We start from the raw sequence: 26955 nt of genomic DNA, 5'->3' as shown, positions 1-26955 counted from the left end.
GGGTTTCTAAGGAGCAGCTGGTGGATTCAAACTGTTGATCTTTTGGTTAGCCGCCAAGCTCTTAACCACTGTGCCACCGGGGCTCCAAGCCCATCTTAAGAGATAAATAATATCCACAAGGCCAGAATTTTTTGTACCTAAGTTGCAGACATAAATATATTTTGGTTACACTGCATTACAGAATAATATAATCAAACCTAATAGTTATAGTATATAATATTGAATGTTGAGTGATGTTTCATTGCAATCATCTCATATTAAATTTCCAATCAGAGATGTCAGAACTGAGTGTTACCACCAATGCAACTTCAGCTTGTGTAAACTCTTGTTCATTGAAAATACACTGGTAGCATAAAATAAATTTCATCTGGAATCATGAACTTTTAAGGATGAAAAGAAATTAGAAACTGTCTAGCTTAACCCCATCAATTTTACAGATACGGAAACTGAGCACCGGAGTCCAAGTTTACACAAAAAGTGAGTGGCAGAGCTTCTGACATTGTCCCTTGCTCACCTATCCTGTGCGCTTTCTGTGTTTCTGTACCTCAAGGCAGACTTAAGGATTATTCTACAATTATGCATACCCTACGATTATAATAACAACTTGTATTTGTTGAGCACCTATTATGTGCCAGGTCATCTTTTAGATGTTTTCTATACACTCCTTTCTCTGAATAAGCAAACCATTATAAGGCAATACGCCCATTACACACATGAGGAAACTGATACCAGAGAGTTTAATTAACTGGACCAAAGTTATACTGAAAATAACTGCCAGAACTAGAATTAGAAATCCAGGGTTGTTTTAACAACAAGGTCTGTGTTCTTTCCACTACCATATGCTGACTACATTTATAGAAGTTAAAAAAAGAATATAAGGCATATAAATATACTCAACATAACTTCTACCAGATTTTTGCCTTTTATAGTCCAGCCCCTAGTATATACTCTCCCCCTCGTCATAAATGGAACTGTTATCTCTTTTTTTCATTTATTCACTGATGGAAAGACTCTTGAAGAAGGAAGATTACTGGAAGAGTGGGTGGTTTCAAAGATCACAAGTTAGTGTTTCCCAAACTTTAATATACATATGAATCAACTGGTGATAGATCCTGTTAAAATGCAGATTCTGAATCAGTAGATGTGGGGTGGGGCCCCAAAGGCTGCATTTATAACAAGGTCCAGGTGATATGGATGCTGCTGGGGCTGCGGACCACACTTTGAGTGGCAAGACCCTAGATGGTTATGGTTAAATCCCTACAGAGACAGTGCCATGGCACTGAGGAAGAAGGGTATTTTGATGCTCCATTGATCTGTTGACCTTCCATGGCTGGAGATGGCTGAGGCAGATACACTGGCAACACAAACCACCTCTACTACTAAGAAGCTACTACCATCTTGGTCACCAACATCCTCCACTTTGTTCCACCCAATGATCAATTTTCAGTCCTCAATTTACTTGGCCCATTTATAGCTTTTGACAGAGTGGTCCCTCCCACCTTTCTGAAATCCCTTCCTCGCTTGCCTGCCGAGTCTCCACTCTCTTGCTCTTCCTCCTACCACCCTGGCCGCTCTGCTCAGCCTCCTGTGCTGGTTCTTCCAAAAATCTAAATGCTGGAAACACCAGCACTCAATACTTAGAGGGAATCTCCTCTCATTTCTATCCACACTTACTTGCTTAGTGATCTCCTCCTGTTTCAGAACTTTAAACTCCATCTGTACCTCCCAAAATTTCTACCCTGTAGCCTGGACCTTCTAGACCGGAACCCTCCCCTTAACTCCAGAACCATGTATCTAGCTGCCCATCAGCAACCTCCACCTGGAGTGCTAACTGGTGTCTCAACATAGCCCAAACTGAATTTTTTATCTTCCCCACCATTTCTATATTTAACTTTTTTTCTAGTTTCAGAACTCTTAATTTAAGAAAATAACTGGAGTTCCTGTATTACCTTGGGAGGCTGAGGGTGATAAAGGAGTGTTGTTTCTCTGTCGCATCCCATGGTCTAGTGTACTCTGTATCCATGCTGTAGTATGGATAATGCTGCTCTTGGCTCAGAGAAGGTTTAGCCTGGCATAATCCAGACAAGGCCAAGTGTGCACTGCTTGGCCATAAGCATAAAGGCTGGCATTGGGGTAGGGGTGGAGGGTGGTACATTTAAGCTTATTGATTGTCTGACAAGGTCCTCACTCACTGGTATGGATTGAATTGTGTCCCCCCAAAATATGTGTCCACTTGGTTAGGCCATTGATTCCCAGTATTGCGTGGTTGTCCTCCACTTCGTGATTGTAATTTTATGCTAAAAAGGATTATAATCCCACCCTTACTCAGGTCACCTCCCTGATCCAAAGTAAAGGGAGTTTCTCTGTGGTGTGGCCTGTACCACCTTTTTATCTGTCCAGAGATAAAAGGTAAGGGAACAAATAGTTGGGGACCTCATACCACCAAGAAGGCAGTACCAGGAGCCAACCGCGTCCTCTGGACCCAGGGTCCCTGCGCCTGAGAAGCTTCTTGACCAGGGGAAGACTGAGGACAAGGACCTTCTTCCAGAGTGACAGAGAGAAAAAGCCTTGCCCTGGAGCTGACGCCTTGAACTTGGACTTTTAGCCTACTTTACTGTGAGGAAATAAATTTCTCTTTGCTAAAGCCATCCACTTGTGGTATTTCTGTTATGGCAGCACTAGATGACTAAAACACTCACAAAGATCTAACGGCTTCGACTGTGTACCCAATAGAGTGGCCCAGCTGAGCCTAAAAGGCTGTATCTGTTTGTCATTGGAAGATGTTGATGCCATGCATCCTGGCTGGGCCAACATCTTCCCATACCCTTTACATAAGTGAACTAGTTACTGTCAAGTTGCCTCCAACTCATGATGACCCCACGTGTGTCAGAGTAGAACTGTGCTCCATGGAGTTTTCAATGGCTGATTTTTTGAAAATAGATAACCAGGTTGTTTTTCTTTTTTTTTTCCTTTTTTCCAAGGTGCCGCTCAGTGGACTTGAACCTCCACCCTTATGGTTAGCAGCCATTCACGTTAACCATTTGCACAATCCAGGGACTCCTTAGGTAAATAAACCCTATTTAAAATACTCAAGTGTGGTCTAGTCATTCCAATCTGATCCTACTGATGAGATCTGTAGTTAAACATTTCACACACCTGGCCATCATCATCTAAAGTTTCAAAGGATAACTTGATAGTTAACAAAAAAAAAGTTAAATAAAGTCTATATGGTTTTATGTTTCTTTCTGAAGGAATAAAAGCAGTAAAGCTTGATGAATTCATTACCTTTGCGTCCAGTGTGTTATGTGTATTGCTATGACCTACTTCATCTTTAAACATTTGATGTCGGATCTTTTCCAGAGTTGTTCGAATCTGAAAGAAAAAAAAAATTTTTTTCAAAGGAATGTAGTGTCAAAAGCTTTTTTCCGTATACTAACTACTACCTGATTTATCTGGTAACTGCCATCAACCTAACCTCCGTTCAGGCTAATATTGTTTAGATTGCAAAAACAATAAGCATTTGGTCTTTATAACTCTTTCTCAGTCAAACCTAAAATATGATGATATTATACTATAAAATAATTATTGCTTAGTAATTAGTATTTAATACTATTTATTCTATTTTTGTCTATATAGTAATTTAGAACTTATTTAGTAATTAGTATAAAACAATTACTATCTAGTAATTACAAAATAATTACTATCTACTAATTACTACAGAATAATTACTATTTAGTAATTAGTAAAAAAATTCCTATTTAGTAATTTCTACAGAATAATTAGGAGATAATACAAATTCATGTATAAAATACAGGCTTCATGTCTCAGTGACCTATGGAATTGCAAGACACTCAGAGATGAATTAATTAATTCATCTGAACAAGTTACCAACTACCCACATCAGAATTTTTTCATTTCTTCTAAGAAACAGTTCAAAGAATATCTACTGTTATTAGATATTATCATCTTGGATTCTCATAAGATTTCACATTTTTTAATCAAGTAACCTGCCACATGTATTCATTGGCAAGACCTACTGTGAACTGTGAAAAGGAACGATGTAGCAAGAGACACAAACGCAGCAGGAAACATAAGTATCTACTTGGGAACACACTATCAATGCTCATGAAACAACTGAGTAAGGACATAAAACAGCAGGAAACCCAGTGGTGAATAGTATGGGACAAATGAAGTGCTGATAGGTGTTCTGAACCCTCCCGGCCCCCGTATTCAATTTTACTGAGTGAAGAGCATCATTTCACTCCAGGTGTAGGAACGGAAAACCTCAAGAGAAATTACTAACCGTGTATCCCAGGAGAATTTACTAAACATGTATCCCAAGAGAATTTACTAAACATGTATCCCAAGAGTATTTACTAAATGTGTATCCCAATTTCAGCTGTAAAGACTACCCTTTGTCAAAGGAGGTCTGTTCTTTTTCACATGTGCTATTAAAGAGGGAAACAAAGTCCACCAGTCTCATGCTACATGATTTCTAGCGTCCACGTACCTTTTTCACGTATTCTGTTTCTTCAATGATGTGAGCCGACGTGGACTCATACAAGGCAGAATGATCTTCTTTCTTGCTCCTTGGAGAAACTTCTGTGGTTACTGTTATTGTTGTCATTGTGGAGTAGTTGAATTCTGGCTTTAGGAAAACATAAATCAGTTAAGCAACACTGACTTCTTTGATTACGTGATTATATGATTCATAAACTGAAAGAAGTTCTGTATTCCCACTGTGATCAATATAGTAGAAAGATTATAAATGACATCTGTATCTATATATAAATCCAGAAGTTAACATAAAAGTAATATCATCTGAACCATTGATCAAAATTTTTTAAATGAAATAAACTGAGAAGGAAAATGTGAGATTTCTCTTTTTTATTTCCTGTCATATTAGACTATAAAACCTCATGGGCAGGGCCCAAGTCTTAATCATCTTTGTATCTCTAGTTCTTGGGACGCTGAAGTGCTTCATAAATGGCTGTGGAAGAAAACAATGTAACAAAGTTATACACACACATACGTACATACATATTGCTTTATACTTTACACAGCCCTTTAACACACTTCCTTTTCTTTAATTCTCAAATAGCCTATATTGCTTTATACTTTACACAGCCCTTTAACACGCTTCGTTTTCTTTAATTCTCAAATAGCCTATAAGGGCTATTTATTAAGGAACTATCTGTAGTAGGAAAGGCTGGAAAGAAAATGTAAACGCCCACAAAAAGAAGACTGATTGAATAAACCCTCTACTTCTGGGGAGTCATGGCAGGATACGTTACCAAGTGAAAAGCAGGGTGCCAAAAATAATACAGAGTATCATATTTTCTTTAAAAAGGGAGGGAAATATGAAAGGAAGGGGAAATTTTGTGTTTTATAGTTTTAACTGGGGCCGTGTAAATATTTTACCTAATTATAAAACAATTAGAAAAAAACACAATCTTCTAAAATTAAAAAAAAAAAAAAAAACAAATGAACGTAACTATATGTGAAGTTGTTGCCATAACCACATAAATTATCTCAAATGACTTTAAAACTCATACTAGGGACTGTTTATCCCTGATGTGTGATATCCTAAGAATAAAAAGAGCTGGAAAAAAAAATGTCAAACTACATTAGTGGAAATATTGGTATTGCTATTTTGAAACTACTGTGTGCACATGTGTGTGTGCTAGGTTAAAGTAATTATGCTAACATCATTAGGAAAAAAGACATTCAGTTTAAAGGAAAAAATATACAACTATAGAACCAAAGATGCTAGGTAAAAATTCTATATCTACACTGGTATCATCAGCATAAAATAATGATTTTTTTCCCTTTAAAAAAATGTATATTCTATCTCTATCCACTAGAAACCTAGAAATAATAACAAGCCAGTAGTAATTTGAACTCCTGGCATCCAGACTGTGGTCTCTATATACCATTTCCCACTTAAAAGAAACTGGGACTTCTGGGAAAATTGGCTGATTCAGGTCTGGGGCAAGAAATGTATAGGGCATGCCTATGATATCCTGTCATATCAAAAAGCAAGAAGTGATCAAATCCTACTGCAATAAGACACAGAAGTCAACCAAAAGAAGAATGTGATGAATTGACACATACGAAAAAAATTTAAATCCTTGAAATTTGTGATGCAGGAGAAACACCACCATCAGCACCACCACCAACAACCCTCATTGTTCATCTTTAGAAGTTGATTAGGCACCAGCTCATGGAGGGAAGTCATCATTATCCCAAAATTGGTAAATAAAGGGAACAAACAAGTACTTATCATGCTTTTATTACATAATATGTATTTTATGGCAACCAAATTGTTCATGAGGGAAAGTTTCCTATAGAATTTCAATTAATACATTTAAAAGAATTGATAGCAAAACTGGCAAATAAAGGGAACAAACAAGTACTTATCATGCCTTTATTGTATGATATGTATTTTATGGCAACCAAATTGTTGATGAGGGAAAGTTTTCCATAAAATTCCAATTAATAAATTCAAAAGAATTGATAGAATTAGAAAGCATACATTTTGCAACCCCTTATGAGGTAATATGGAAAACCCTGGTGGTGTAGTGGTTAAGTGCTACGGCTGCTAACCGAAAGGTTGGCAGTTCAAATCCGCCAGTTGCTCCTTGGAAACTCTATGGGGCAGTTCTACTCTGTCCTATAGGGTCACTATGAGTCAGAGTCAATTCGACGGCACTGGGTTACTGGGTTATGAGATAATATATCTAACCAAGAACTATCAACTAATGATAAAAACACCAGGTGAAAGTTTAGTGAGGACTCATTAACCTGAGAGATCCCTCTAATTGATCTTAACATAAACAAATTAAGAGACAACCAGACATTATGTCCTTTAAATGTACTACAATCAGAAATATAAAGCACCACCTATGAAATATGCTTCCAAAAAAAGTGAACCTGAATCTAATCAAGCCTCTATACTTAATTATAGCAAATATGAGAAAGAAAAGAAAATGTTCAATGACTCCGCAAGGGTAAAGACTGCAATAAGCCAAATCCAGAATATGCAAAATTCTACAGGACAAACACCTAGTTTCTTCTACAAATTAACTGTATGAAGAAAGATGAAGAGAAGAGAGGGGGAATTGCTATACATTAATAGAGTTAAAAAGGAGCCCTGTTGGTGCCGTGGTCAAGCACTCAGCTAGTAACCAAAAGGTCGAGGATTTGAACCTACCAGCTGCTCCACAGGAAAAAAATGTGGCAGTCTGCTTCCGTAAATATTATAGCCTGGGCAGTTTCTTGGGGGCAGGGCCAAGATGGAGGAGTCGTCAGATGCTTCCAGTGGTCCCTCTTAAAACAAAGACCTGAAAAAACAAGTGAATTGATTATACATATGACAAGCTAGGAACCCTGAGCATCAAAGGTAAAGTTAAGAAATCGTACTGAACGACAGGGGGAAGGAGAGATGGTGCAGAAGCAGTGAGGAGTTGCCGAGTCAGTGGCAGTACCTCAGCCCCATTTCCCTACAGCAGGGCTGGCAGGTGTTCTGGGATGCAGCAAAAGAAGGCAAGTGAAGTGGCGCACCCCTGACCCCCTGGTGTGACTGCGGTGGGGCTGGCGGTGGCATTTAGGATGCAACTGCTTCAGCAAAAGAAGGAGAGTGAAGGGCTGCAGCCCTGACCCCCTGGCGCAATTGCAGCAGGGACCGAGCCAGCGGACACATCTATACATGCCTGCAGTATCTGAGATAAAACAGTGCTCTCAGCACAGTATAAGTGATTTTGTTTAATTTACCACACAGATCTAATAGCGCCTCCTTTTGAAAGAATTCTTGCCTATCTATCTGATCCCTCCTCCCTCTGCCCCAGCTGGCTTCATTAACAGTTGATCTCCCTCGGCCTGAGATAGGTCCTGCTGCACTGCCTCGGCCATTCTCCTGGCCTTGGAGAAGGAACAAATTAACAAATAGGGAAAAATACTCTGCTGACCCTTAATCTAGAAACTCAGAACAGAAGCGGCTCCAGTCCAGGCACAAGTGTTCCACAGACTTTGTCTTTCACCCCTACATAGGTCCAGGTGGCTCTGTTACAGCAGATAGGACCTGGCTGTTATAGAGCAAGGGCAAATCTGTTTGAGGTCTGATTGTAACTGTTTCAGCTATGCAGCAGAGAGGCAGGTTTGTGACATCTGCTACAGCTCTGCCTATTGAACAGGGCCCTCACTGACCCACAGCAGGGGCCTGAGGACTAGAGGCTCCACCCACACCATTTAGTCACCTGCCACAGGGGTCCAAGGACAAATGGTGCCTACCAGTCCTTACAGTTAAACACAGTGGATGCATATGGTATGGCTGCAGAGCCCACCCACCAGAGCACTCTAGAGAACAGGGACATACCTTCCTCACAGACATTTGGGGGAAAGTTGTCAGCCCCCTGCCTTCCTCTGAGTGTGACCCCCTGCTGCCACCAGAAACCTATGCATACACCAATCACCACTGTTCCTCTAAGATCGTAGGTGAGAGCCTGCACCACACCCTAGGTGACTGAATACCGGGACACCTCAGCTGAATCTATACAAGAATACTGAATGCACTCCTAGGCTCATATACCTTGTAACAGCTCTAGTCATCTGGTAACAGGACATTAGTACTTCAAAGACTCCAATAATCAAGATAGCTCACTCTAATAGCCTATTTGGGTATATCAAAACAAAACAAAGCAAGAAGCTAGGACATAGTGAACAAACAAAATAAATTAATACAATAACTTATAGATGCCTCAGAGACAGGAGTCGATATCAAATCCCATAAAGAAGCAGACCATGATTGCTTCAACAAACTCCCAATACAAAGAATCAAGGACTCTTCCGGATGAAGGTATATTCCTGGAATTACCAGATGTAGAATACAAAAGATTAATATACAGTACCCTTCAAGATATAAGGAAGGAGATTGGGCAAAACGCAGAACAAGCCAAGAAGCACATAGATAAACCAGTTGAGGAAATTAAGAAGATCATTTAAGAACATAACGAAAAATTTAATAGGCTGAAAGAATCCAAAGAGAGACAGCAATCAGAAATTCAGAAGATTAACAATAAAATTTCAGAATTAGACAACTCAGTAGAAAGTCAGAGAAGCAGAATTGAGGATATGGAAGACAGAATTAGTGACATTGAAGATAAAATGCTTGGCAACAATATATTCAAAGAAAAATCAGGTAAAAGAATTATAAAAAATGAAGAAACTCTAAGAATCATGTGGGACTCTATCAAGAAGAATAACCTATGAGTGACTGGAGTACCAGAACAGGGATGGATAACAGAAAATACAGAGAGAATTGTTGAAGATTTGTTGGCAGAAAAATTCCCTAACATCGAGAAAGATGAAAGAATATCTATCCAAGATGCTCATCAAACCCCATACAATGTAGATCCCAAAAGAAAGTCACCAAGACATATTACAATCAAACTCGCCAAAACCAAACACAAAGAGAAAATTTTAAGAGCAGCCAGGGTAAGCGAAAAGTCACCTACAAAGGGGAACCAATAAGAATAAACTCAGACTACTGAGCAGAAACCATGCAGGCAAGAAGACAATGGGTTGACATACATAAAGCACTGAAGGAGAAAAATTGCCAGCCAAGAATCATATATCCAGCAAAACTGTCTCCCAAATATGAAGGCGAAATTAGGACATTTACAGATAAACAGAAGCTCAGGGAATTTGCAAAAACCAAACCAAAACTACAAGAAATACTAAAGGGAATTTGCTGGTTAGAAAATCAATAATATCATATATCAATCCAACACTAGAACTCAGGACAGAGCAACCAGGTATCAACCCAGACAGGAAAAATCACAAAAATAAATCAAGACTTAAAAAGTGGTCAAAACAGGGAATCAGGAATGTCATTACGTAAAAGATGACAACATTAAATCAATAAAGAGGGACTAAATAAAGTAGGCATAGATCTTCCATATGGAGAGGAAATCAAGGTGATGTAGGGAGATACAAGTTAGGTTTAAACTTAGAAAAATAGGGGTAAATATTAAGGTAACCACAAAGAAGACTAACGATCCTACACATCAAAATAAAATACAAGAAAAACATAAAGATTCAGCAAAACCAAAATCAACAACAATGAAGAAGAGGAACACACAACTTACAAAGAAAAACTACTCAGCACAAAAAATAAATGGAAAAATGAAACTGTCAACAACACACAAAAAAAGACATCCAAATGACAGCACTAAACTCATAAAAAAAATTACCCACCTATAATCACGCTGAAAGTAAATGAACTAAATGCACCAATAAAGAGACAAAGAGTTGTAGAATGGATAAAAAAAACATGATCCATCTATATGCTGCCTACAAGAGACACACCTTAAAACACAAACAAACTAATACTCAAAGGATAGAAAAAAATACATCAAGCAAACAACAATCAAAAAAGAGCAGGAATGGCTATACTAATTTCTGACAAAAGAGACTTCAAACTTAAATCTACCACAAAAGATAAGGAAGGACACTATATAATGATTAAAGGGACAATATACCAGAAGGATATTACCATAGTAAATATTTACGCACCCAATGACAGGGCTTTAAGATACATAAAACGAACTCTAATGGCATTGAAAAGTGAGATAGACATCTCTACAATAATAGTAGGAGACTTCAACACACCACTTTCAGTGAAGGACAGAACATCCAGAAAGAAGCTCAATAACAACACGGAAGAACTAAACGCCACAATCAACCAACTTGACCTCACAGACATACATAAAACACTCCACCCAACAGCATCCGAGTATACTTTCTTTTCCAATATACATGGAACATTCTCTAGAATAGACCACATATTAGGTCATAAAACAAGCCTTAACGGAATTGAAAACACTGAAATATTACAAAGCATCTTCTCTGACCATAAAGCCATAAAACTAGAAGTCAATAACAGAAAAATTAGGGAAAAGAAATCAAACACATGGAGAATGAACAACACTTTACTCAAAAATGGCTGCATTATAGAAGAAATAAAGGATGTAATAAAGAAATTCATAGAAACCAATGAGAATGAAAACACTTCCTATCAGAACCTTTGGGACACAGCTAAAGCAGTGCTCAGAGGTCAATTTTATATCAATAAATACACACATAAAGAAGAAAGGGCCAAAATCCAGGAATTATCACGACAACTTGAACAAATAGAGAACAACAAGGGAAACCCTCAGGCACCAGAAGAAAGCAAATAATAAAAAATCAGAGCAGAATTAAATGAAATGGAGAACAGAAAAACAATTGAAAGAGTTAACAAGATGAAGAGCTGGTTCTTTGAAAAGATTAACAAAATCGATAAACCATTGTCCAGACTGACAAAAGAAAAACAGGCAATGAAGCAAGTAACCCATATAAGAAATGAGACCCAACTAAAATTAAAAGAATCATAACAGAGTACTATGGGAAAAATCCTTCTCTAACAAATCTGAAAACCTAGAGGAAATAGACAAATTTCTAGAAAGACATTACCTACCTAAACTAACACAAACAGAGACACAGCAACTAAATAAACCCATAACAAAAGAAGAGATTGATAAAGTAATTTAAAAACCCCCAAAAAAGAAAAGCCCTGGCCCCGACAGCTTCAGTGGAGAATTCAAACAAACTTTCAGAGAAGAGTTAACACCACTACCACTGAAGGTATTTCAGAAGATAGAAAAGGCTGGAATACTCCCGAACTCATTCTATGAAGCCAGCAGATCCCTGATACCAAAACCAGGTAAAGACACCACAAAAAAAGAAAATTACAGACCAATATCCCTCACGAACACAGATGCAAAAATCCTCAAAAAAAAATCTAGCCAATAGAATTCAACAACATATCAAAAAAATAATTCACCAAGTGGGATTCATACCAGGTATGCAAGGATGGTTCAACATTAGAAAAACAATCAATATAATCCATCACATAAAACAAAAGAACCACACATGATCTTATCAATTTATGCAGCAAAGGCATTTGATGAAGTCCAACACCCACTCATGATTAAAAACTCTCAGCAAAATAGGAATAGGAGGAAAATTCCTCAGCATTATACAGGGCATTTATACAAAGCCAACAGCCAACATCATCCTAAATGGGGAGAGACTGGAGGCATTCCCCTTGAGGACAGGAACCAGGCAAGGATGCCCTTTATCACCGCTCTTATTCAGTATTGTGCTAGACGTCCTATCCACGAGGTATTAGGCTAGATAAAGAAATAAAGGGCATCCAAATTGGCAAAGAAGTAAAGGTATCTGTGTTTGCAGATGACATGATCTTATACACAGAAAACCCTAAGGAATCCTTAAGAAAACTACTGAAACTAACAGAAGAGTTCAGCAGAGTATCAGAATACAAGATAAACATACATAAATCAGTTGGATTTCTCTACACCTACAAAGAGAACGCCAAAGAGAAAATCACCAAATCAATACCATTTACAATAGCCCCTGAGAAGATAAAACACTTAGGAATAAATCTAATCAGAGACATTAAAGACCTATACAAAGAAAACTATAAGACACTACTGCAAGAAACCAAAAGAGACCTACATAAGCAGAAAAACACACCTTGCTCGTGGATAGGAAGATTCAACATTGTAAAAATGTCTATTCTACCCAAAGCGATCTATAGATACAATGCAATCCCGATCCAAATACCAGTGACACTCTTTAATGAGATGGAGAAACAAATCACCAACCTCATATGGAAGGGAAAGAAGCCCCAGATAAGTCAAGCATTACTGAAAAAGAAAAACAAAGTGGGAGGCCTCACACTACCTGATTTTAGAACCTATTATACCACCATAGTAGTCAAAACAGCCTGGTACTGGTACAACAGATACATAGACCAATGGAACAGAATTGAGAATCCAGACATAAATCCATCCACATATGAGCTACTGATGTTTGACAAAGGCCCAAAGTCAGTTAAATGGGGAAAAGATAGTCTATTTAACAAATGGTGCTGGCATAACTGGATATCCACCTGCAAAAAAAATGAAACAAGACCCATACCTCACACCATGCACAAAAACCAACTCAAAATGGATCAAAGAGCTAAATATGAAATCTAAAATGATACAGATTATGGAAAAAAAAATAGGGACAATGCTAGGAGCCCTAATACATGGCATAAACAGTATACAAAACATTACTAACAATGTACAAACACCAGAAAAGAAATTAGATAACTGGGCGCTCCTAAAAGTCAAACACCTATGTTCATCCAAAGACTTTGCCAAAAGAGTAAAAACATTACCTACAGATTGGGAAAAAGTTTTTAGCTATGACATTTCCAGTCAGCATATCATCTCTAAAATCTACATGATACTGCAAAAACTCAACAACTAAAACACAGATAACCCAATTAAAAAATGGGCAAAGGATATGAACGGGCACTTCGCTAAAGATGACATTCAGGTAGCTAACAGATATATGAGGAAATGCTCATGATCATTAGCTATTAGAGGATGCAAATCAAATCTACCATGAGATTCTATCTCACCCCAACAAGGCTGGCATCAATCCAAAAAACACAAAATAATAAATGTTGGAGAGGTTGTGGAGAGACTGGAACACTTATACACTGCTGGTGGGAATGTAAAATGGTACAGCCACTTTGGATATCAATTTGGCACTTCCTTAAAAAGCTAGAAGTAGAACTACCATATGACCCAGCAATTCCACTCCTTGGAATATACCCTAAAGAAATAAGAGCCTTCACACGAACAGATATATGCACACCCATGTTCATTGCAGGACTGTTCACGATAGAAAAAAGATGGAAGCAACCAACATGCCCATCGATGGATGAATGGATAAATTATGGTATATTCACACAATGGAATATTACGCACCGATTAAGAATAATGATGAATCTGTGAAACATTTCATAACATGGAGGAATTTGGAAGGCATTATGCTGAGTGAAATTAGTCAACTGCAAAAGGGCAAATATTGTATGAGAGCACTATTATAAGAACTCTAGATAAAGTTTAAACACAGAAGAAAATATTCCTTGATGGTTTTTTAGGTGAAGGGAAGCGCAACACACAACACAGGGATAGTCAGTACCACTGGACTAAACCAAAAGCAAATAAGTTTCCTGAATACAACCAAAAGCTTCAAAGGTCAGAGTACCAGAGACAGCGGTCTGGGGACCACGGTTTCGGGGGACATCCAGGTCAACAGGCGTAACAAAACGTATTAAGAAAATTTCTGTATTCTACTTTGGTGAGAGGTGTCTGGAGTCTTAAACACTAGCAAGTGGCCATCTAAGATGCATCAATTGGTCTCAACCCACATGCGGCAAAGGAGAATGAAGAACACCAAAGACACAAGGTAATTATGAGCCCAAGAGACAGAAATGGCTATATAAACCAGAGACTACATGAGCCTGAGACCAGGAGAACTAGATGGTGCCTGGCTACCACCGAGTGCTGCCCTGACAGGGAACACAACAGAGATGTTGGTGAGGAGTGAACTTCGTGGCTCAAGTAGACATATGAGACTATGTGGGGGATTCCTGTCTGGTGGTGAGATGAGAAGGAAGAGGGGGACTGGAGCTGGTTGAATGGACACGGGGAATACAGGGTGGAGAGGAAGAGTGTGCTGTCTCATTAAGGGGAGAGCAGCTGCGAGTGCACGGCGGGGTCTGTATGGTTTTTTTGTATGAAAGACTGACTTGATCTGTAAACTTTCACCTAAAGCACAATAAATAAATTTAAAAAAAAAACCTAGTTTGCTCTGTAAACCATTTAAAGCACAATAAAATAATAATAATAAAAAGAAACCCCCCTTCCCCCTCAAAATATATTATAGCCTAGGAAACCCCATGTGGCAGTTCTACTGCCCTTTAGGCTCACTATGAGTCTGAATAGACTCGATAGCAATGAGTTTGGTTTTTTTGTTTGGTAAGAGATTTGAGAGACACAAGACCAAATGTAATACCTAAATCTTGACTGGTTCCTGATTCAAACAAACCAACTACATAAAGGCATTTTGGGGACAACTGGGGAAATCCGAACACTGACTAGATATTAGATGTTCTTAAAGAATTACTGTAATTTTGCTGGAGCCCTGGTGGTGTAGTGGTTAAGAGCTTGGCTGCTAACCAAAAGGTCAGCAGTTTGAATCCACCAGCCCATCCTTGGAAACCGTATGGTGCAGTTCTACATGTGATAATGGAATTATGGCACTGTTTTATAAAGACCTTACCTGTTAGGGATACATACTGAGATATTTGCAGGTGAAATTATATTACACTTGGATTTACTTTAAAATACTTTAGTAGGGAGGGAAAAATGGGGAGGGGATAAAGATGAAAGAATTTGGCAAAATATGGATAATTGCTGAAGCAGGGTGATGGGCACATGGGTTCATTACTCTCTTTTCATTTGAAACTTTCCATAATAAATAGTAAAGAACTATAAATAAATAAATGAATAAATGTTCCTGTAAGGTAGGATTATTAACCCCATTTTATTGATAAGGAAATCAAAACTCTCATCGTTGATGTTAACTTACCCAAGATCACAATAAAACTAACCGAGATGGAACTCAAAACTTGGTCTTTTTGACACCAACTAAAGGGTTGTTTCCATTACATCAAGGCTCGCTTCCCTAGAGAGAAAGAGCAACAACAAAAACATACAAATTCTAGCAATGACCTATACTGTTCAAACACACAAAGAACTTCTGTATTTGTTGGCACCACTTTGAAAAAAGATAGCTTCTGGGGATACTACAAAGCCCTGTATTTATCCTTTAATCTTGAATAAAAATGACAGAGCATGCCAAGAATTTTCCATTTTGTTATAAATCCTCTTAGACAGCCGCTATGGCAGCAGCAATTCTGCAAGTCACATTTCTGCAAAATACGAGTGAAAGGAATTCTGCTACTCAGTTCTCTGAAGTCTCCTCTTAGATTCTGCTCCTGGTCCACAACAACATATAAATGCTTGAAGTAAAATAAACACCCACAGAGGCAATAAGCAAACTGTCTGGAAACCAGAGGAGCACAGTCATGCTAGGGTTGATGTTGTTGCGTGCTGTTGAGTCGATTTCTACTCATAGTGACCCGATGTGACAGAGTAGTACTGCCCCACAGTGTTTCCCAGGATGTAATCTTCACAGGAGCAGATCACCAGGTCTTTTCTCCTGAGGGAGCTGCTGGAAGGTTCGAACTGCCAACCTTTCAGTTAGCAGCTGAGCACTTTACCATTGCACCACCAGGGCTCCTTCCAGGCTAGGATCAACCAAATCCATTACCGTAGAGTCAATTCCAACTTAACAGTGACTAAGCTAGGGTACCAAAAACCAAACCAAATCCATTCCTGTCGAGTCGATTCTGACTCATAGCGACCCTATCGGACAGAGTAGAAATGCCCCACAGGGTTTCCAAGGAGTGGCCGATGGATTTGAACTGCCTACCTTTTGGTTGCAAAACTTGGCCTGTGAGCCAAATCTGGCCTGTTGCCTGTTTGTACAGCCTGTGAACTAAGAATGGTTTTTACATCTTTTGAATGGCTGAAAAAATAATCAAAGAAGAGTAACATTCCGTGACACATGAAAATAACATGAAGTTCAAATTTCAGTCTTCATAAATGAAGTTTGATTCTAACATAACCATGTCCATTTGTTTACATATCGTCTACGGCTGCTTTTGAGCTACAACAGGTGAGCTGAGTAGCTGGAAGAAAGAAAAGTATGTAGTAAGCAAACCCTAAAATATTTACTATCAGGCCCTTCACACAAAAGGTTTGCAGACCCCTGGCCTATGAAGTAGCAGGGGGTGGGAGTGGGGGGTCAGTGGGAAAATAGCAGTCTGGCCTGAGTTGCCTTTTTGTCCTGTTCAGTCCCACTTGACTTACAGTCCCATTTAATTAATTTATGTTTTATTTTCTTTTTAATATTTCGTGCATTGTCCACATTAATAAATAAGAGGCATTATATCACAGAAATTAATCACTCTTTAGAGCAAATCTCATTGAATTCTCAGTCTTATATAACTTGAGAATCCCACTGGGCCTTGTTACATATCCCAAAATACACACTCTTAAAAACCTTTTATTCTTAATATTAAGAGATTTTGCTCCTTAATCACTGATTTTTCTCAAAACATACTTCTCACCTCCATCACCACATAAGTATCTCAGATGACTTTAAAACACATACCAGGGATTGTTTTTCCTTGGTGTGCCATTTGGTTGGGCCATCTTAAACAAGTTATGTAAAATTTTAGCCTCAATTTACATACCTGTAAAATAGGCGTGGAAACCCTGGTGGCATAGTGGTTAAGAGCTATGGCTGTTAACCAAAAGGTCCACAGTTTGAACCCACCAGGTGTTCCTTGGAAAGTCTATGGGGGCATGTCTACTCTGTCCTATAGGGTCACTATGAGTCAGAATCGACTCGACAGCAAGTTTTTTTTTTAAAAAAAAAATAGGGGTAATAACACTAAAGTTGTGAAAATGAAAACAAAAACAAAAAACCCTTGCTCTGGAGTTGATTTTGACTCATAGCAACCCTACAGGACAGAGTAAAACTACCCCACAGGGATTTCAAGGCTGGCGCAGTGGTTAAGAGTTTGGCAGTTCAAATCCACCGTCCGCTCTGTGGAAACCCTATGCAGTAGTTCTGCTCTGTCCTATAGGGTCACTATGAGTTGGAATCGACTCAAAGTCAACGGATTTTTTTTTTTTTTAATCTTTACAGAAGCAGACTGCCACATCTTTCTCCCATGGAGCAGCTGGTGGGTTCGACTAGCCAATCTTTCAGGTTTCTAAAAAGTATCTAGTTGTAAAAGGCACTCAGTGGGAAGTAGCTGTCACTACTGTTGCTGCTGTTACTTTATCTCAACCACAGAAGACAAGTGTCCCATAACAGTGGAAGTAGCTTGGTGATGTTCTGGTTACAAAGTCTTAATACCAACTCTTTCTCTAGATGACATTAAATTCCATTTCTCTCTTTGGTCCAGAAAACTTTTGTGCCCACAGTCCTGGATTTGTATAAAAAAGCCCTGGTGAGCTGAAGCCAGCGAAGCCCACACTGCCATATCGCATTACTATCCTGGGGAAAATCCACCTTAGCATTTTATTTCATCCAGAAGTAGATTAGGCAGATAACATTTTCAAAATAAAGCAAAATCAGGTAATTAAAGTGAGAAAAGAATTTATTTGTTTTGGGCCAGAATGGATTGAAGACAGCTTACAAGTGGCCTTTTGCCAAGAGGAGTTATTTCCTGGATCAGGACTTTACAAACAGGGCTCCAAAAAGGGAAGGAGGGGTGCTAAGCAGACAGCTCGGCCAGCTGGCTTTCAATTCCAGCAGCTCTGCTTTGCTCTGCTCCAAACGTGGAATTTCTGCATGAGATCTTCTGCAAATAGAGGGGGGGTCTACAGCTAAAATGTATGGCAGCACATTGCCTAGTTTTATGGCCTGGCTCTGCTACTTAGTATCTGTGTGATCTTGGACCTGTTCTTTAACTTCGGAGCACCTCAGTTTCCTTACAAGTTAAATGTGGATACTAATGATGTCTACTTCACAGGTTGTTTCAGGATCACATGAACTATTATTTGTCAAACACTTATAACAATACCTAGCACATGGTAAGTGATTTGTATGTGTTTGTCAAATAAATAAAATATGAGATCATATCCACTACCAAGGCTGATACACAGACTGGGTGGTTTTCTTCTGTAGGGAAGAACCAGATTATAGTCCACACAGTCTGCGACTGAGCTAGGCTATAACGGGAAATCTGCTTTGAGTGATTTTAGCAAATCCCTGGTACTGATTCTTTGTTGCTAATCCATCAGTAACTGGTCAACATCCCCACCTGATGACACTAATATCTGACAGTTTGTAACTTTCAAAGCAATTCACGCACGTTATTATGAATCATGTTCAGTGATAAACCAACATATCACTGGACACCCAGGGAAATGTAAATTAATCTACTTCACTGTCTTATGACATAGAATGGCTTAAGAAAACTATTACACAATAAATACTTATATGGCTGTTGTCAGTTACTATCAAGTTAGCCCTCAACTCATGGTGATCCCATGCACAACAGAACAAAACGGTGCTGTCCTGCACCATCACCACGATCAGCTGAGGATCAGACTATTGTGTCCCTTGGGTATCCCTAAGCTGATTTTCAGAAATAGATTGCCAGGCCTTTCTTCCTAGACTTAGTCTAGAAGCTCCACTGACACCTGTTCATCGTAATAAGTGAGCCCCCACTGACAGACAGGCGGTGGTTACGCATGAGATGCATTGGCCAGGAAATGAACCCAGGAAACCAACGTGGGAAATGAGAGGTTTTGTTTCTATACCGGATACTATAACAAAGGTGCTTCCTTTCTTTACTTAATCCTTGATTCATTTACTCACAGACAAAAAAAAAAAAAACAACCAGTTTATTCACAGAGTAAATATTTATTGAAGGCCACTGTGCATGGTTTAAAGTCAGGAAAGGTGTGCGTCAGGGTTGTATCATTTTACCATACTTATTCAATCTGTATGCTGAACAAATAATCTGAGAAGCTAGACTATATGAAGAATGGGGCATCGGGATTCGAGGAAGACTCATTAACAACCAGTGATATCCAGATGACACAACCGTGCTTGCTGAAAGTGAAGAGGACTTGAAGCACTTACTGATGAAGATCAAAGACCACAGGCTTCAGTATGGATTACACCTCAACATAAAGAAAACAAAAATTCTCACAACTGGACCAGCAAACAACATCATGATAAACAGAGAAAAGACTGGGGTTGTCAAGGATTTCATTTTACTTGGATCCACAATCAATGCCCATGGAAGCAGCAGTCAAGAAACCAAAAGACACAGTACATTGGGTAAATCTGCAACAAAAGACCTCTAAAGTGTTGAAAAGCAAAGATGTCACCTTGAAGACTAAGGTGCACCTGACCCAAGTCATGGTGTTTTCAATAGCCTCATATGCATGCGAAAGCTGAAAGAGGAATAAGGACGACAAAAGAAGAATTGACACCTTTGAATTATGGTGTTGGAGAAGAATACTGAATATACCATGACTGTCAAAATAATGAACAAATCTGTCTTTGAAGAAGTTCAACCAGAATGCTCCTTGGAAGCAAGGATGGTGACACTGCATCTCACATACTTTGGACATGTTATCAAGAGGGATCAGTCCCTGGAGAAGGACATCATGCTTGGTAAAGTAGAGGGTCAGCAAAAAAGAAGAAGACCCTCAACAAGATGGATTGGCACAGTGGCTGCAACAATGGGCTCAAGCATAACAATTGTGAGGATGGTGCAGGACCAAGCAGTGTTTCATTCTGTTTTATGTGGAGTCACTAGGAGTTGGAACCGACTCGATGGCATCTAACAACAACAACATACTACAGACTATGACAAAGGCGCTTCCTTTCTTTACTTAACCTCAATTCATTTATTCACAGAGTAAATACTTATAGAATGACATTGTGCTAGGATCTATACATACAGAGGTGAGCCAGACACCTACTCTCATGGGGCTCTCAGTACAGAGGGGAGACAGACATGAAACAAATAAATGAGCATCTAGGAAACATAATGTGAGGTGGTGATAAGGCTATGAACAAAAGCAGAGCAGGGTAATGGGGCAAACGTAGGTCCTGGTTTGGATAAGTGGTAAAGGAAGAGTCATCAAAGGAAGTAACATTTGAGCAAAAGACCTGAATGAGGGGAGGGACAGCCATGCCGTCATCTGGAGAAGAGTGTTCCACACAAAAGGGGAAGCAAGAGCAGAGGCTGGAATTAGCTTAGAATGTTCTAGGGACAACAGAGCAGGCAATGAGTAGAGACTGAGAGGGTCAGTGGGGAAGACAAGATCAGAGAATCAGGCCCAGGCCAGTTCAGGTGGAGGCTTGTAGGCCATCCGGAAACTTCGAATTTTTTTCAAAAGGTGGATGTGAAGGCACTGGAGGCTTGTCAAAGGTGCACTCTGGCTTCTGTGTGGAGAATAAGCTGCAGGAGCAGATACAGGAGACAAGTCAGTAGGTACTGCGGTCATTCAGGCAGGGAAGATGGCGGCTTGGATTCAAAGGGTAGGGTGGAGGGAGTGACAAATAATTTGATTTCAGGAGGTAGATCCAGTTGAAAATATTATTCACACATGGTTTTTTGCCAAATTTTTTCTACATATGGGAGGCCAAATCATGTGCTCTAGTGGATAAGAGCAGAGGGTAGAGTCAGGCGACCTCCTCTGAAGCCCAGCTCTGCCACTCACTTAAGTGAAACTTAAGCACAGCTCTCTGCATCTGTGTGACTTCTGCTCTAAAACAGGGACAGAAATAACTACTGTCAAAGGACTTTCGCAAGGATCAAATCAAAGTTTATATGGCATAGTGTATGGTACATACCAAGCTCTTAGTATACGGTAGAAAACCATGATATTAACTTTTCAATCTTAATTTTTACCTACAGATTCCATGAGCAAATGGGGTAGAATAAAAACAATTTGAAATGTGAAAACCTTTGTGCCCCATTAAGTTTCTCACTGGAAATAGCTGTAAGCACAAGAATTTTCATCATCATGTTACATTTTCTAATCCTTTTTTAGTTCATTTTGCTCTTTTTGCAAGATAAAGCACCCTCATTTATATAAAACTCAACATTTTTTCAATTCCTGATTGCCAACGAATATCTTCAGCTTAAACTTGGCCAGATAACAAAAAAAAAAAAAAAAGAAAGAAAGAAAGCAATATAGATAGGTAGACAGACAGAAATGTATGTTTATGTACATGATGTATTTTTTTAAGACAATATAAACTTAAAGACATGTGAACAGAAACATATGATAGTAAATTCTAATAACTCTCCAAGGACTTCTGACTGCTGTATACAATAACAACATTAAATATAAATGTTAAATATCCTAAATATTTCACACTTCAAATATTTTGTTTAACTGCTAGGAAATATATTCAAATGTTAAAACCAGAAAGTGGTATTGAGTTATTATTATTATTTGTATGTTTTTCTGTTTCAAGAGCTAATTTACTTTTTTAGTTGTAGTTTTCTTTCAATAATTTCAAGTTTACTACGAGGTTTTGAATTTTTTATTTTAATGTAGCCTGGCTTTTTTATTTTTACATAGATTGCAACTTGTTGGGACATCCAATTTGCCTAAGGAGTTGCCTCTTTAGCCACATTAAAACAGGTCTAGCCCTGGCTGCTGTGACACTCCGAGGGTTGAAGAGAAGGCAGGACACAACAAAATCTACGGAGTTGTCAGATGTTGGGAGGCATCCATAATTGACCCAGGTCAGCCCTGATAAGGGGCAATAAAGCCTGGGTGATAGCACGGAAGTATTCTCAACTCACTTCCTGTGTAAGCTGAAGGGAAGGAACCATTAAACGTGGTTTGCGTGTCCAGCACTTGACCCCACATCTCAGATATGTGGAATCACCACCTGTCTGAGTCTTGCAGGAAAGGTTCCTTACTTGTTCTTCCTCCTTAGAACCGGAGCACCGGAACAAGACCAAAACTCAGCCAGCTGAGCGCTCCCTCCTGGAAGTACAACTCGGAGACTGGCCATCTGGCTGATTGAAGCTGGAGGCAGCGAACACCAGTTGTTCTTTAGAGAAGGGAAGCAGTGGCTTCACGACCAGCGGCAGGGACACCACTGGTTGTATCCAGTGACCAGTGGCAATGCCAGCTTTCCCTGCAGCCTGACCTTTGCTGTGCTACCAGCGCACTGGATCCCGCCCATTTCCTAACCCCAGGTTTCCAACTTTCCCATCAATTCCGGGAGCTGCTCCATGTTCTTCCAGTAAATTCCTTTTCTGCTTAAGTCAACCAAAGTCAATTACTTGGGTTTACCCTGATGGGTTTCAGTACAGTTTGAGTTTTCAGATTTTAGTTTCTCGATTCTGAGCTAATAGTGTTGTTTGTTTTGGTCCCTATCATACAGGGTTTAGGTATTAGAAACTGAAATGAAAGTTACAACCAGAGTGGCATGAGAATAAGGTATATGGGGGAAAGAAAGAAACGTATCTCCAAACCCTTGAACAGACTATGTCCTGAATATTAGATAGCATACCAGGGACGGATTATCCAACAGACTAGGTAAGCACAGTGCTTACCTTGCTTACCAGGTCATCTGTAGTGAACAAATAAAAATTTTTTTCACAGTATTAAAGATTCGGCTTCTAGGCATGGCTGGCATTTGTCTCTTTCCCAAGCCTACGGCACCTTCCTACAGAATCAAAGCCTCTTTTCAAATTTACAATCCCTGACAGGGGCGGATGACCCAGTAAGCCAGGTAAATACAGGTTTCCTTGTGCATACTTACTAATATATAGTGAACAATTTGTGATGAAACAATGATGTGGTGAAACCCATGTGAAATTGTTCACTACGGATTAGTAGGTAAGTACAAGTAAGCCCGTGCTTACCTTACTTATTTGGTTATCCTCCTCCCCCCCCCGCCCACACACAGCACACCTGTTCTGCAGCTACGTTACACAGCACAATGGTGACATCCAGTGTCAGCTGGCTAATTCTCAGGTGACTTTGCAGTTTACCTGAAAATCATGCACAGTATATCAAAAGACACACATTTGAAAGGAAGTATGTGATTTGAAAGTCATATTGCTTCAGCCATCGTCAAAGCTGACAGATGGTCATTGACCTGCCTGCTAACCTGTGGTTTCCAGTGCCCTGGAGGGCTCCAACGTATAAATTCCATGAGGACAAGAATGTGTAAAATGTGTCTGATTTACACTGGGCTGTATCCCTCCTACAAGGAGCCCTGGTTATGCGGTGGTTAAGCGTTCGACTGCTAATGGAAAGGTCATCAGTTCGAACCCACCAGCCACTCCACAGGAGAAAGGTGTGGCAGTTTCCATAAGGAATACAGCCTTGGAAACCCTATGGAGCAGTTCCACTCTGTCCTATAGGGTCACTATGAGTCATAATTGACTCAAAGACAACAGATTTGGTTTTGGTTTGGTATCCCCCTCTACATCTCTAACACAGAACAAAGTGCCCTACACCACAGGCACTCAAAAAATCCTGGCTCAATGAATGTGTGGACAGGCTTGCAAATCACAGGTGCACCAAATATTCTCTAAACATTTTCTAAAACTGAGTGTACACACACACACACACACACACACACACACTTTTGTTTTCCAAACCCATGTAGATGCTGTTTTCATACTTAATAAAATATAAATTCCTTTAAATGTGTTACTAAGTCCACAGTAACTTTTCACCATTGTGATTTTTTTCCATTTGCAGTAAAAGAATTATATAAATTGCCACAAAATTTTGATGTAAATATCTTAGTTCAAAAGATTTGAAGCCACTGCGGAAAAGACTTCTATACTCCCTTCAAAATCTTCAATTCTTTCCTTTTCCAGTCATTATTCCAAACAGATACATGTCATTTTTCAGCTACCGCAAAAATTTAGATTACAACTCAAGTCCAAAGCTGAACGAATTGTAAATAAAAAAAAAAAAACTTAAAAATACACATGCCTCTTATTAATTCATAAAATCATAAAAGTAAATAATATGCCTGAAATAGCTTCTTTATTTATTTCACAAGTGCCTTTTTAGTTAGCACAGGGGATGGACTTCTGTAAATAACAAAGGAAGGTCCTTAGGACGTTTCCCTGGGTCCCAGGAACTATAACCTGTTTTCCTGAGGCTGAGAAGCCATGCTGGGTATTCTCTGCTTTAGGGGCAAATCCTTCTTTATCTGGAGCCTTCACTCTCAAACTGTGGGGTGTGTGGAGATGGGGGAGGGAGGCAGCCCAGCAACCATGTAACAACAGCACCCATTGTGCCTGCCAGGGTACCTGAGACTCCAGCCCAGCTCAAATTTCTGGAACACCAGACTTTGCAAGGCTGAATATTTAACAGCATTAGGTAAAATCAAAAGGATAGATCATCTTTTCTCTATTGCAAATGCAGAAAAATTCCCTTTTTGTATTTTGACACTTTATCTGGTCTATATATATATATATACATATACCAAGAAAGGAGTAAAAGAGGTTTTAATTCCTAAAATGCAAAGCATCAACAACTACAATATAATAGTGAGCACCACAGCGTTGGTGGTGTTTGGGGCTAGTTGCTTCTTCTGACCCTATATTCAACCTCATTTTTTTTTTTCCTTTCAAAATAAAACAACAACAAAAACCCGTTGCCATCGAATGGATTCCAAGTCATACCGACCCTACAGAACAGAGTAGAACTGCCCCATAGAGTTTCCAAGGAGCGGCTGGTGGACTCGAACTGCTGGCCTTTTGGTTAGCAGCCATAGCTCTTAACCACTGCATCTCCAGGGCCCCTTTCCTTTTAAAGAAGCTGAATATTCATCATCAAACCTAAAAACTACACTTGCACTGACTGACCTGTTCGTATTCTTTCAGTAAGATAATGCTGCTGCTTTGCCAAAAAAAAAAAGCAAAAAAGCTGCGTAAAGTGCTGTAACTTCCAACTATGAAATCCCATGATGTCCACCCAACAGAAACAGCAGAGAACTGACAATAGGCTGTTTGCTTTTGCTACACTTGGCGACTCCGGAAACTAGCATGAATGAATGAACCTCCTCATTCATTTCTGCCCTTAAAAACTCTGGTTAACAGGTGGCAGCAAGTTTTTCGGAGGGCTTTTCTCCAAGGCCCCTGAAATCAGCGGGCAGAAGTCGCAGGGACCCCAGTAGAGGGATTACATAACAGCCACGTAAATAAACAATTAGGTTGCGTCGGGTTAAGGACGGGTTACCATTTCCCCGGGGAAAAGTGACGCTTGTCTTCTCGGAGGAGAAACTTCTTGCCCAAAGAACCAAAACCAGAACAGAAGTTTACAGGGGGCATACCCTGTTCTCGAAGAGCGCGTTTACTGGAAACGTCCTTGGCGCATACAGCGTCGCGGGGGGTTCCGGTTCTAAGGGCACCTGGAGACGCACCCACCTGGCGGCGGTGATCTGGCGCGCGCTACGGGGGCTGGGCCCGTTGGTGACCAGGCTCGCTTACCTTGGGGGTGCCCTTAGAACCTTACCTTGGGAGTCCCGGCGATGCCCCTTACCCGCGGCGCCTGGGCCTTCCGGCCAGGGTCCAGTCCGCTGGCCACATCCGTAGCCGCCGAAGCCCGCAGATTGGGCTCCGCCCTCAGGGCGCGCCCGGGGCAGAGGCCGGCGCCCGGAAGGCTCGGGGAGGAGCCTGAGCTCTCACAGCCTCGGCGCGGAGTTCCTGTCCCACCGCCCTGGGCTCGCTGCCTGCGCTCTCAGCACCCCTGCACCAAACACCTGGCTCTGCGCGCCTCTCAGTAGAGTTACACAAAGGGATATTTGCTGCTGGTTTTAAAGAAGGCCTTCTTGGCACTGAAGTTCACGAACTTTTGATTGTTTTTAATGACCTTTTTTTTTTTTTTTTGTATTTTGGAATACTTTTAGATTTACAGAGAAGTTGCAAAGATTATGCAGAGCACTTGCCTGTCCTCCACCCACTGTCCCCTAATGCAGCATCTTACATTCCCATGGTGCATTTGACAAAACTAAGAAATTAACATTGGGACATTACCATTACCTAAACGCCTGACTTTATTTAAATTTCACTTGTTTTTCCAGTAATGTCTTTACCTGTTCCAGGATCCCATCCAGTATATATACCACGTTGCATTTAGTCCTGTCTCCTTAACTCCTCTGATATGGGACAGTTTCTCAGTCTTTCCTTGTTGTTTTTTTTTTTTTTTTTTTTGTGACCTTGACAGTATTGAAGAATTCTAGTAAGGTATTTTGTAGATACTTCTCATGTGGTTTTGTCTGATGTTTTTCTCATCATTAGACTGCTTATGGATTTTGTGAAAGAATACCAGAGAGGCGAAGTGCCCTTCTCAGCCCATCCTATCAGGGAGATGCATGATATCAGTATGACATCAC

The 26955-nt window shown here is 39.8% G+C and overlaps 1 protein-coding gene across 6 annotated transcripts in view; it reads right to left on the bottom strand.

The window, feature by feature from the left end:
- The window catches only part of CCDC68 (coiled-coil domain containing 68), a 70468-nt gene extending 44309 nt beyond the window's left edge, over window positions 1–26159 (bottom strand). For 2 of the 6 annotated variants that reach the window (XM_064294484.1, XM_064294489.1), the window contains exons 1-4: window positions 26076–26159; window positions 7214–7343; window positions 4511–4648; window positions 3286–3372 (exon numbers count right to left, since the gene is read on the bottom strand). In XM_064294484.1, the coding sequence (XP_064150554.1) occupies window positions 3286–3372; window positions 4511–4627 (204 nt within the window). In that variant the 5' untranslated portion in view covers window positions 4628–4648; window positions 7214–7343; window positions 26076–26159. The other 4 variants (XM_064294488.1, XM_064294487.1, XM_064294485.1 and 1 more) reach the window with 4 other exon arrangements.
- Between the last annotated feature and the right edge of the window lie 796 nt (window positions 26160–26955).

The sequence above is a fragment of the Loxodonta africana genome, chromosome 11 (genome assembly GCF_030014295.1).
Source record: "Loxodonta africana isolate mLoxAfr1 chromosome 11, mLoxAfr1.hap2, whole genome shotgun sequence".
Taxonomy (NCBI): domain Eukaryota; kingdom Metazoa; phylum Chordata; class Mammalia; order Proboscidea; family Elephantidae; genus Loxodonta; species Loxodonta africana.
The sequence above is the reverse complement of the archived record's forward strand: the minus strand, read 5'-3'. Positions and strand labels throughout refer to the sequence as shown.